This window comes from Macaca fascicularis, chromosome 14 (assembly GCF_037993035.2).
Source record: "Macaca fascicularis isolate 582-1 chromosome 14, T2T-MFA8v1.1".
NCBI lineage: Eukaryota > Metazoa > Chordata > Mammalia > Primates > Cercopithecidae > Macaca > Macaca fascicularis.
The window spans coordinates 59,848,930-59,862,330 of record NC_088388.1 but is presented as its reverse complement, the minus strand read 5'-3'; the positions used below and the strand labels follow the sequence as shown (position 1 = coordinate 59,862,330).

The following is a 13,401-nucleotide window of genomic DNA, read 5'->3' as shown; positions in this document are numbered from 1 at the left end:
TCAGGAGCAGACAGGGGAAAAGGGAGGAGTACTCTACCCACCATCTCCTACATTAGTCCTGGCACTGAAGTTACCACTGCAGCTTAGCCCCTTATCTGCCTTGCCACCCAGGACTCTCACCTTGTGCAAGGCAGGACCCATGACAGGCACCAGGAACCCATTATGGATATAATCAACCAACTGCTTCTGCACCAAGGGGTGAGCCACCTGTAGGAGTGTAAGAGAGAACCGGGAGGGTTATGAAGCAACCACTGCCTGGAAGGGAGTAGAACAGTGCACTATAGAGAGGCACCCTACTTCCAAGATGGAAAAATGACAGAACTCCAGGGAATATATCCCTTCCTACCTCATCTCCCAAGAATGATCAAGGGCCAGACTTCCAGGAAACTCCAGTCCTACCTGAATTACTGCATTGCAGAACTCTAGGGAACTCATGAAGAGTGCAAGGGCTGGCACTCCCAGCCAGTCTTCCCGTCGCAGACAGTGCCAATCATCCCCTGGAACCTCAATCTTTCGAGGCAGTGATGAGTACAGGGCACTGAGCCCTGTGGCCAGCACCTATGAGAAGTTACCAAAGGCTCATATATAAAATATATTTATAAAATACAGAAAGTGGAATAGGGGAGCTATTAATCCAGACTTTTGATGGGAATAGGGATATAAGTTATTACCAAAGCAAGCATTTGGCTACCCAATGTGCTGGAAACTCACCTAGAATTCACGAGCCTACGAAGAGCCTTAGTATCTGCCCTATCCATCTAAGCCCATGACTCATCCCCACTACAACTCCAGGGGGCTGCTTTCAAATCCAGGAACTATTTCCTAGAGGAACGGGCCCTGGTACATAGCCTCTCCCACTCTCCTGGATAGGAAGGTGCTGTCCAGTATCTACATGCCATACCCTACCCTCCATGCCAGGGGGTGCTAACCGGGCAGAAGTAAGAGTGATCCGCGATGTAGCGGCCCACAGTGGGGCTCCCAGCTGACAAAGCCATGAGAAGAAGTAGGGCATCACGGGCCTGCTGGCCCAAGGTGCCCTCTCGATGCACAAAAGGGACAAGGCGAGAAAAGAGAAGAAGACGGGGAGCAGCTCCAGGCTCAGGAGGTGGCTGCAGGAAGAACTCGAGCAATGAAGGCTCCTGGGCCACACAAACACACAGCTGGCTGAGAAGTAGCACCAAGCCTTCATCCAGTGCTGGACTACTGGGCACAGGGCGGCCACAGGCATCCAGCAGAGTGAGCAGAGCCTCACGAACTGGACCATGCCGCAACAGTGGCTGGCGAGCTTCGCTCACTAGCATCTCGAATAGTTTCAGTTGCTCAGCCCGCCGTTCCTCGACCCCATCCCCAAGCTCATCCCATTGCAACTGCCATGTCAACACACGGGTCAGCAGATCCTCGTGCAGAGCAAACTCCAGCAGGGGGCCAGGGCCTGTGGGGGTCGAAGGAACTGCACGATCCTCTGCCAGCAGTGTCAACATCTGGTAAGTGTGGTTGCGCACAGCACTGAGATCATCTGCACCCCCAGGAGCTGCCCGAGGGCCTTGCCGCTCCAGGATTCGCACCACCTAGAGAAAAAGGACAGAAGATGGAAGGAATCTAAGTTGATAAGGTGACTAAATGGGATGAGGAGAATACAGAAGGTTGGGAGAACTCAGGTGGTCAGCAGACGAAGCCCTGTGCCATACAGTCTCCTACCTGGGACCAGTGATTCTTGAAGACCATGAGGCAGGTCTCAGGGTCAGCCATGACTGGGGTTTGAAGATTGGCCCCTTGAGGTATACGGTGCCCAGGGCCCCGGGAGGCCAGTCTGCTCAGCCAATTCATCCTCTCCATGAGGCAGGCTGGGCAGGACTGGCAGCCAGAGGCCTGTACTTTGAGGATTTGCCAGCTGGAGGTTTTCTCCACTTGCGTCTCCAGTCTGCTTCATCCGGTCTGTAGGAGCCAGTAGCTGCCCATGGAGCCAGAGGTTATACCAGGCTGGAATGGCAAGCCATGAGGTCACTGGCCAGTCCAGATTTCTAAATCTAATTCAGAGAAGAGATAATGGAAGGGATAAATAGAAGCTCACTTTCCAGAACTCAGACCCACCACCCCACTGAAAACTCCACACACCTATACATACATACACACACACGCACGCACACGCGCACACACACAGTCAGCAACTGACATGTCTAAAACAGAACTCAGATTTCTACCACCAAACCTGTTACTCCTTCAACTTTCTCCATCTCAAAAGAAAATGATACCAAAATTCACCTAAATGCTCAAGCTGAAAACGTGCACATTATCCTTCTTTTTTCTTTTCTTTACTTCCAATATCCAGTTCATCAGCAAACCCTATCATCTCTACCTTCAAAATAGGTCTCACTATTGCAGTAGCTTCCAATCTGGCCTCCATGATTCCTTTATTATCCTCCTGAGAGTTATCACAACAACCAGAGTGATATTTTTAAAACCTAAATTATATGACCTGTCCTCTGTTGAATACTCTCCAATAATTTCCTAACACACTATAATAGTTCAAATTCCTTATCTTGGCCTACAGGAGCCTAAATAATGTAATCTGTATAACTTCCTACCATTCTCTTTCTCACTCACACTTTAGTGACACAGGCCTTCTTGAATACTTTTTGTTCCCTCTGCCTAGACTAGAATGTCCTTCTCCTGCTCTTCACATTGCTGTCATTGCTCATTTTTTTGTTTGTTTGTTTGTTTGTTTTCAAATGTTATCTCCCCAGAGAGGCCCTGCTTAACAATTCTATCTAAATAGCACATCTTCTCACCTTCACTCTCTAGCTTCCTAATCCTTTCTTCTTAGCAGTTTCACTCTCGGAAATGATTTATTTATTTGTCTATCTTCCACACATTAGGTAGCTTCTTGGAGGGCAGGGTTTATCTTATTGTGTCTGTTGTATCCCCAGGGCCTAGGGACTCAATAAATATTTGTTGAATGTATAAATGCTGAAGTAAATGAGTGAGTGAATGAATGAATGAATGAATGAATGAATGAACAACCAATCAAGAAATCCAGCCTTGATCTGACTCTAGCCCTCTGGGACTACTGAAGAAGAAATGTCTTTCTGTCTATCACAGGTGCTTCCCTAGAAACCTACCCAGTGACCCATGGGAGATGAGCAAATAGACCCTTAACTGACTGAATACTCTTAAGAGGAAGAATTCAGAGCCAACCAATACAGCAGAGCTGTTTCCCTTCCACTAAGGAAGACAGACACATTCCCATCTCCACTGCTGCCAGACACATCCAAAACTCACTCCCAAGAAAATGTTAAGATATCCTCACAAGAAAAAGGAAAAAAGCACCAAGTAGCTATTGCAAGGAACTATGGTTCCTTCTCCTTTACAGCCACCACACCCTCATCAGTACTGTCTCTCACAAGCGTAAAACCTGGAGAGGAAAGGGGTGGTTCAGTGGTCCTTCCTCTTTATACTCAACAAAGGCTGAAGGAATCCAGAGACCTGGCACCAGCCCCACATTTTTCCCTAAGGTTATATTAACAACATCTCCCTTCACCCAGATACTCTCTCACACAATTTCCAGCTCACAACTAAAGGAAGGTAGCAACTATGTTTAAGGAAAATTTCTATAGAATAGGTGAGTCTTACAAAGGGAGGGGCCAGTCCTAAAGAGGAGGTAGGGCTTACTCATTGATTAACTCAATGTACCTCCATATGGATAAAATACTGGTCACTGTTCTAAGTAAGCACTGGAAATAACAAAGATGGATAAAAACAGTTGAGGTAGCATAAACGTAAATCCAACAAATATTGTAAATAAAGGTATTTATAAAAAGTGTCAGGGGGCATGAAGGAAAGCAACTAACTCTGCCTGGGGTGCTATTAGAGGGTCCCACACAGTTAATATTGAACTTATAATGAGATACTAATTAAGTAGAGAGCAGAAGAAAAGGTTTTCTTCATATTAAAAACATTATGTACAAAACTATGGTACTGTGAAAGAACATGACAAATTCAAAGAACAGTTGCAAATTTAGTGTGCCTTAATCACAGACTATTCAGAGAAGAGAAGCACAACATTAGTTGAAGGGTAAATATGGGTGAAGGTTATAAATATCACTAAATATTATGCTAAGGAGTTTAGGTTTTACTTATTGACACCCTAGAAACAAAGGAGGTTTTTAAACATGAAAATGATAAGATCAGATTGGCCTTCAAAAATATATCAGATAACAGTATAAGGTGGAGCAAAGAGAGATGGATTGCAGTGGACAATTTATAAGAAGCTGTTTCAATAGTATATTTGAAAATAAAAAAGTAAGGCATCAACTATGGTAGTAAGAGAAATATCAGGAAAGATAAATCTGAGATTCAACTCTATCTTAATATGTTCCATGCAATACTGAAATTATTTATACCAGTAACACCTCTGCCAATCAATAGCAAGTTCCTTGACAAAATAAAAATATCATTCATTTTTCTTTGATATCCCAGTGCAAACATAGAGCCTGAACTCAAATATGCCTGCAAAAGTGAATGCTGAATTAATAATTATTACAGCAAACATATATTTACTACATGCCAGGCTCCATTCCAGCACTACACGAAGTAGCTAATTTAAACCTCATAAAAACTCATTTAAGTATTATTATCCACATTTTACATATAAGGAAATCAAACCCCAGGGAGGTTAAATAAATTGCCCAACATACCCAGCTAGTAAGTGACAGGACTAAAATGCAAATGCAGAGTATCTGCCTCCAGATTTAAATTAACTGCAAAGTAAAAGCAATAAGACCTGGCAAATAAATGGGGAATGAGAGAAGACTCTCATAGGAAGTATAGGAGATTCAGTAAAAGATAAAGCCATTAACAGACTAGAAACACGTAAGAAGGGGAACTGTGTTTTAGAAAAGAGGTTGAGTACAGTTTTGAGTATGTTAAGTTTTGAGATATCTACAGGATATTCATGATGTCCAGAAAGCAAGCAGGAATACCATACTTGAGATAATGAATAAAATCAAGACAAAAGATATAAATTCAAGAGTTAGCAGCTTATAGGCAACTATGAAACTATGGAAGTAGATGGAATTATGCAAGGAGAACAGCAGATCATAAAGGAGGTAAGGGTAAAATCCTGGGGAAAACCAGGATGTAGGAAAGTTAAAAAGGAGGAGTCTTTAAAGAAGACTTTGAAGGTAGCCAGAAATAAAAGGAGAAATCCAAGAAATGATGATCTAGACATCAAAGAAAGGAAGTTTCAAGAAACTGGAGGTTGCCCATAGTGTATAGTTCTATAGAAAGATCAAGTAGAATGAAGACTGAAAATGGCATAATCAAGTTTTTTACAAACTTAGTCAAATTAGTTGGTTAAAGTATAGGAATCGAAAAGTAAGATGTACTTTCAGGAAATTCAGTGAAATGAGAAAGGATAAAAATAGGGCAGGCCGGGCACAGTGGCTCATGCCTGTAATCCCAGCACTTTGGGAGGCCAAGGCAGGTAGATCACTTGAGGTCAGGAGTTTGAGACCAGACTGACCAACATGGTGAAACTCCGTCTCTATTTAAAAAATACAAAATTAGCTGGGTGTGGTGGTGCACACCTGTAATCCCAGCTACTGGGGAGGCTGAGGCAGGAGAATCGCTTGAACCCAGGAGGCAGTGGTTGTGGTGAGCCAAGATCACGCCATTGCACTCTAGCCTGGGCAACAAGAGTGAAACTCCGTCTCAAAAAAAAAAAAAAAAAAAAAAACCGGGGCAATAGCTTAAAGAAGTTGTGGTAAGGGGAGTCAAGAAAAAGCATTTTGGTTTTGCTGTAGGATGGGGAGTTATAAGGGTATCTGTTAAGTGAGAGAAGTAGTCTGAAGAAAGGGACAATTTATAAATAAATAAGATAGAGATAAATGACATTAAAATCAGGTATATTCAGAAAAATAGGTAAGACACCTTCTCTGAGAAAGGAAGAATAGAGTAATAAATAAAGGATGGGTGCTACTTCACGCAAATCTGAACATGAAGAAAGAGAGAAGCTAACATTCAATCCACCACCAACCCCACCCCGCCTTCCCTCCCTCACTCACCTAGAAGACTGTGGGTGGGAGAGAAGAAAATGGGTGAGAAGGTGGCAAAGCCACAGAAGCACTGCTCAGTCTTTCATACATGGTTTCTTAATAAATCATCAACACAGCCACAAAGACTAGTAGCCATCAGCAGGGATGCACTGGAACAAGTACTTATCCATCCACCCAGCTATTTATGGTATGGACTGGAAAAGTCAACAGTTGAGAAAAGTGGTAAGCACTCTCCCCTATGGCTAGCCCTTCTTACAGTTATTAGCCCTGGGATACTGCACCATCCCCTTGTTGGTTTCCTTAAACCCTACCCATATCTTTGTAAATATAGTCCCTTTATTAAATTCTTCCCAAACCCAGCTTGAGCTATCTGTCACCTGCAAACAGCCTCACTGAAAAAGAGTATTACTGCTTATGGAACACTCTTCTCAATCGTATCTCATTTGAAGAATGAAAACAAAGACAATCAAACAAGAATAACACAGAGTAGTAGATAAAGTCTGAACTCTGGAGTCCCTCAGTGGTTTGAATCTCAGTCCACCATTTTCCAGCTGTGTGACCTTAAATAAACCATTTCACATATCTGAGCCTCAGCTTCCTCATCTATAAATTCCTAATGAAATAATTACTGCTAGTTTTAAAAATTAAATCATATAATAACTTAGGTAGCATTCCAACCATAAAGAAGATACTCTGTAAATTACATGTCCCTTTCCTCCTTCCTTCTCCTGATCCTATTTGACCCAGATGCCCATATCTCTAAGAGAAGAGATATAACCTGCTCTGATGTGTCCATCCTTATCGCCTACCATACATACCTCAGTCAGCTGAAGAAAGGCCAAGCATTCAGTCTCAGTAAAGTCTTAACATATCCAAAACTAAACTGCCTCCAGCTTCTGGAATTTAATTCCGAACATTAACTGCTCCTAGCTTGCAATATACCTGAGGTGCCCATTATTGGTCCACCATTTGACCAACAAAGGGCACTGCTCATGGAACCAAGTAAGATTAGCCTCCAGGACCCTTCCTCACCCGCCTGCCCACCCCAGTTCTACAATGCCATTTCAAAGACCTCAAGAGAAGATGTTGGAATCAGCATCTCAGATTCCAAAAGCCAACACTTAAACTGGGCCCTGTTCACATACAACAAAAGCTTAAAAGAAAGTCATAGTTTGGTATTCCTATCACCCACTTAGACTCCCTGCAACATTCAGAACAAGATAAAGAAGAAGTTAAAATCACCACCCTCTTATGGTGTCCTTTCCTCCCATAGCAAAGTCCAGAAAAAAACAAACAAACAAACAAACAAAAAAAAACCAGCAGAACCCCCCACTCTCCTGATTTACCTTCAGGCTCAGCCACAGAGTAAAAAGGGGCAGGAGCTGATCTCTCAGACCCAAAATGGCCAAAATCAAGCACTCACCTTACAGCCCAAAATACAGTCTTACAGCCACACACAGCAAGGGTGACAACGAACCTCAGAACGGCAGATACAGGGCAGGAAGTGGCTCAGCCTCACTTATGAACCTTTGCACTGGGAGAGGCAGAGAGGAGGGAACTGGGGGAAGGGATATACCTGCAACACCTACGTTGGACAGGGAGAGACCAAAATGATCTTCCAAGAACAGGTCAGTAAAATTCTGTGGTTTCTCTCTCCTTACGATGGCTCTTCCTAAGCAAGAAGGATGAATGGGCTGTTACCCTAAATACTGAAAGGTGAATGACCTGATTAAAATCTCATAGTAATACAAAGGAAAAAACAAACAAACAAACCAAAAACACCACCTACTAGGAATTTACTACAGCTCAGTTTACACATACCTTCCCTGCTTTTCCATCCCTCAGACAAATGGGATGTCAGGGTATGGTCCCAACTCATTCCCTTCCCTCCCCACAGTATCGCTTCTGCTTCTTGCAGGGATCTCCTCATCTGACTCCAGCACAGCCCATCTAATTCACAAAAGTGAACCTCTATTCTACAGTGACTCCTCTTTACAGCAATGAATCCTCATGTCACACACAGTTATCTCTACCTTGACAAAGATGTCAAAAAGGAGGTGAAACTGAACTAGATCCTAAAGGATAAGGAAAGTTAGCTAGGCAGAGAAGAAAAGGCATTCCTAGTAGAGGAAGCAGCTACTACAAAGATTTCAAGGCTCATAAAAGCAGCACGGTTTTAGGGAACTCTGAACAATTTCTTCAAACTAGAACACAGACTAGGGAGTGACAGATGAGACTGGAGAGGTGAGCTGAAGCTAAATGATGCCATATTAAGAAATTTGGATGTTGTCCTACAGGACACAAAGAGCCAAAAGTTTTTAAGCAGAGGAGTTCGGTGATCAGATGTATATTTTCAGAAAAATCATTCTAGGGATGGACTAGAAAAGAGCAAGTTTTAAGACAAAAAATTGTTTTAAAAAAATCACATGAGGTGAGGGGGAGCTAAACTAAAGCTTTAACAGTGAAGATGTAGCAATGGAGATATAGAGAAGAGAGATAACACAGAGGGAAATGTATTAAGATTTTAGCAAATGATTGAATGCAGGGAGTAAAAGAGCAGGAAGTATGAAAGATGACAATGTAGTCCTTGCCTGGACTGAGATGGGGATATGAGTGCAAAGGCGGCCTTTTGGGGCAAAGACTATGAATTCTGTTTTGGACATGTTAATTTCGAGATACCTGTGGTGAGATGGGGCCTCACTCTGTCACTCAGGCTGGAGTGCAGTGGCGTGACCTCATCTCACTACAACCTCTGCCACCCAGGCTCAAGCAATCCTCCCACCTCAGCCTCCAAAGTAGCCAGGACCACAAGTATGTGCAACCACACCTGGCTAATTTTTGGTGGGTTTTTTTTCATGGTGGTTTTGTTGTTATTGTTGTTGTTGTTGTTGTTTTGGTAGAGGCAGGGTTTCAAAATGTTGCCCAGGTTGCTCTCAAACTCCTGAGGTCAAGTGATCAGCCTGCCTCAGCCTCCCAAAGTGCTAGAATTACAGTCATGAGCCACCACGCCCGGCCTATTATGATATATTTTCACATTTCACATTCTCTCTCTAAACTGAAATTATGTTTTCATGTGTCTAACTCTCCCAACTAGACTGAAAATCCCTTGAGTGCTCAGATGACCATGTTTTATTCATCTTGTTATTCCATAATATGTGAGCATCACAAGCACAAACTATGTGTTCAAGAAGTATTTGTTGAATGAATAAATGAATTCATTCTCCTAGTACTTAGTAGAGTGTCTGGCACAGAGCAGACATGGAATAAATGATTAACACAGTACCCTAAACATGTTTCTATCTCTACATTATCATCCTCGTGTATGTTTCGTCCTCTCAGACCTACCACTCACTATATGACACAAATCAAAATCCATTATACTTAATGCACTACTATTTCAACAGAGTTTGGTATAGCAAACAACAAGCTTACCAAATCCAGTGCTTTCTCCATTATAACCAAGAATTTAGACAGTCCCTAAGAGCCATCTGATATTTGATTTGATTCATCCTATCACTATCATGATATGATCCACTATCAAGATGTGATCCAGGTATTATATATACCTGTTCCAATGTCCATAACCTTCATCCCTATGTCACCCTCACAGTCCCTTTTCTGTCTTTTGGAAATTGAACAATTACAAATCATTAAAAAATCCTCCCACATCACCTTCAGTGTCTATTATAAATTTTCTTTACCAAAGTCTCTCTCTCCAAGACAAAATTCTGGGTTCAGCTTTCCCACTGTATCCCTATATGACCTCTGGTTATTGAATTTAATTTCTCATCTATAAAATGAAAGTTCCTGTCTTTGTCTACTTTACAAGGTATCTATATAAATCAGTATAATAAAATTTGAAATCCCTATGTAAAGCATGAATGTTGTTCAGATGTCAAGTTACACAGAACCATTGTAAAAATGTATGCTTCCTCAACCTAATACAACAGCCACACCATCATCACTTTAAATTTCTGAAGTTCATAAAGCTATAGAAATAATTTTTTAAATTAAAAATTGGGTTGTCACTTTTTATTTACGTAAATTAGATCTTTTTTTAACCCACCATCTACTGTTAACATTACTGCATCAATGAAAGAGCACTTCAACACCAAAAGAATATGAATGATAATCTCTGATAATAAATTTATCTTATAACTAACCATGCTGTCTTTGTTTCTCTCCCTCCATCTTGGATAGATGATAATTTTATCATGTACAGGGTCCTTGGTCCAGTGTTTAGGAATCACTACTCTAAACTCTGAACTATAAGTTCTGACTGTCTGGGCAAGTTGCCAAGTGTTCTACCAATATGGAGGCCTGTTTGTCCTCCAGAAAGAAGCAATGAGAATATACCACAGGACAGAGGAGTCGGCTCTGAAGCTGACTCTGGAAAATAATGGGGACTGAGGCTGTCTAATTCTCGGGGAATGGTTTCGCCCTGTCCAATGTAGAGTTAAGGAAAGACTTAACTCTTCCTGAGTGTGGAAAGAATCAGGATGTCCCAACCCCATGACAGACTAGCAGTAGAGAGGAAAATTTAGTAGTATGAAAGCGGCCGTTATCACTGAATGCCAACACAACTTTCCAGAATTTCATGTGCATTTGGGTTGGTGGGGAGAAGAGGACCTAAAAGAATGCTAGTAAGATGAACCCAATTACAGGGTGTGGAGATGAAGAGATGAATTTTCAGGTGGTTGAAATGTTCAGTATCTTGAGAGTGATGATGGGTTTCACAGATGTTTACACATGTCAAAACTCATCAAACATACATTTTAAATATAATATATGCTAGCTTTTTAAAACATTCAACTGTAAGAAAGGACAGCAAGGCCACCCTGTTCGGAACCCTAAATACAGTGCTGTATAGGGCAAACCATATGACCTCCATAAAAGTAGAATTAGCAACTGAATATGGTCAGTCCAATCAAAGACCCACAGTTAAGCACAGGTAAGGAGCAGCAGTCGAATAAGGTTGTCCAGAAGGAGGTAGAGAGAAAACACAAGCTGTCACAGCGCAAAACCCTTCATGAGAGGGCCCATCTTCAACTATGCAGTCCAGAGGAGGGAGTCGAAGGAACTGAAGTTTCAGTGATTACTCTGTTGAAGACTGAGCCTCAAATATTATTTTCATTACCATAGTACTACTGCCCAACACACCTTCATTTTCTTGTCCTCCAGAATATGGAAAGTCCATGGGAGCAGAGGAGTCAGGTGCACAACACTTCCATCCAAGCTGCCCTACTTCGCCTAAACTGTTGCTCTTACTGAACATGACAGTCCATCGAGGGAGGCCTCAGAATCAACCTCTCACCTTTATCCAAGTCTCACAGCCCTAATTCCCTCCATCCATGCCCCGCCTTTAACTCCCTCACCAATTTGCCGCCACCCCGCAGGCTCCCAGCTGCGCCTTTGACTCTCCCTCTCCTCGCGCAGGCCTTACCCCCTCACACTAGTCCCAGAGTATCCTTCAACTCAGCCCTCAGTGGCCCCAGCCTTAGTAAACCGCGTTCAGGAGTACCTTCAACTTGGCACCTCCGAAAGCAGCCAGCCTCTCACAGCCCCTCATTTGTCCACTCACCTGTAAGCTCTCATCTTCCTTCTCTTATCTTAGCCACTCACACCCGGATCCTCACCACCTGCCAACACCTCACAACCAGTACAGTAACCAAACCCGGTACTGTCTTTTCCCAGTCTCTCATCCTCCCAAGCGCCTGCCTCTCCAGGCCCTCTGGCCCATGCGTACTGTTCACTCACGGAACGCCGAACCTGGCCGGGCCCGCTTGTTGCGGCACTGTTAGGTGAGTTCAGACCGCCGCCATCGCTTCTCAGGCGCACCAACCGCGCCCCGCCCCACGCCACACGCCACACGCAGTCCGCGCCCCCGCGCACCACACGTAACCGCCCGGCGACGCACGACTGGGCAATGGCGTGCCAGCTCATTGGCTGAGCCCGACCAAACCCGAGCAAGGACGCTTGTTTCCTGGCAACGGCTGAACGCAGGGGCGGGATCGCCGACGGCTATCCGAGGGAGGAGCACCGCCTCTCCTCTTGGTTCCGCCCCTTCGTACGTAAATCCCGCCCCTCAGAGGGACTCCGGCGTGTCATAGGGGAAGGCCTCAGGGAAGGTGGAGGCCCGCAGAGCGGAGGCGGAGCCCGGGAAGGAAAGGTCGAACCAGAGGGCAGAAGGCGGGACCTAAGGAGAGACGCGACTTTTACAGGCAGGGAAAGATCAGAAGAGCGGGGCTTGAGAGAGATGGAGCCGGAAGAAAGACGAGAAAGGGGTGGGGCCACGGATTCCGGGCGACGCGTGGAGTGGAAGAGTGGGCATGAGGGGCGTGGCTATCACGAAAAGACAGGAGGAATCATTAGGTGGGCCCGGCCTGCGGAAAAGCGAGGCCTGGAGAGGGCTGACTGCGGGCATTCTAGTTCATTTTGCTGCCTCGTCGTGCATAGCTTAGTCTCTAGTACCGCAGCGATGACTGCCCCTGGCTCGCCCAACACCTTTGTGCTGTGCTGCTCCGTGACCCCTTGAGCACTTAGTCAAGGAACACGGAATAAGTACCTGCATGCCCAGCTGGATTCCAGATCAGTTAGAACCGGTCTCTGCTCTCCGGGACCTCAGAGAATTGCAACGTAGTGTAATAAGTGCATTACTACGGGGGCCATCTAGAAGCAGCACTTAGCATGATTTGTATGTATAGAGGATGAGAGGAAGGTATGGTGAAGGAGCTTAAAGAAGATTTCCAGGAGGAGATGGTGTCTAAGCCGAGTCTTGGGAAACAAGCAAGAGTAAGATAAACTAAAATAGAAAAATAGAAGTTTCAGATAAAGTATGTAGTTTTAAAAGTATTTCACCGGCTGGGCGCAGTGGCTCACGCCTGTAATCCCAGCACTTTGGGAGGCCGAGGCTGGCGGATCACGAGGTCAAGAGTTCGAGACCAGCCTGACCAACATAGTGAAACCCCGTCTCTACTGAAAATACAAAAGTTAGCTGGGCGTAGTGACGTGCTCCCGTAATCCCAGCTACTTGGGAGGCTGGGGCAGGAGAATCGCTTGAACCTGGGAAATCGCTTGAACCTGGGAGGCGGAGGTTGCAGTGAGCCGATATGGCACCACTGCATTCCAGCCTGGGCAACAGGGTGAGACTCCGTCTCCAAAAAAAAAAAAAAAAGTATTTTGCCAATGTTAAATACCTGGTTTTTATCATTGTGCTATAGTTATATAAGATCATAACGTTAGGGGAACATGGATAAGGAATTTATAAGAACCCTGTATTATTTTTACAACTTTTCTGTAAGCCTAAAATTAGTTCAAATAAAAAGTATTTAAAAAGAAATCGAAGTTT

The 13,401-nt window shown here is 44.0% G+C and overlaps 1 protein-coding gene across 40 annotated transcripts in view; it reads right to left on the bottom strand.

The window, feature by feature from the left end:
• The window catches only part of FHIP1B (FHF complex subunit HOOK interacting protein 1B), a 32,722-nt gene extending 20,826 nt beyond the window's left edge, over positions 1 to 11,896 (bottom strand). For 10 of the 40 annotated variants that reach the window (XR_012423449.1, XR_012423450.1, XR_012423448.1 and 7 more), the window contains exons 1-5: positions 11,823 to 11,896; positions 1,699 to 2,027; positions 930 to 1,568; positions 400 to 558; positions 121 to 207 (exon numbers count right to left, since the gene is read on the bottom strand). Coding sequence is in view for 31 of the 40 variants with exons in the window: in XM_074014505.1 (XP_073870606.1) it covers positions 121 to 207; positions 400 to 558; positions 930 to 1,568; positions 1,699 to 1,836 (1,023 nt within the window). In the remaining 9 variants the exon portion in view is untranslated. Of the gene's footprint in view, positions 1 to 120; positions 208 to 399; positions 559 to 929; positions 1,569 to 1,698; positions 2,028 to 7,629; positions 7,726 to 11,213 lie in introns of all 40 variants that reach the window. The other 30 variants (XR_012423452.1, XR_012423454.1, XM_005578827.5 and 27 more) reach the window with 11 other exon arrangements.
• Positions 11,897 to 13,401: the final 1,505 nt, after the last annotated feature.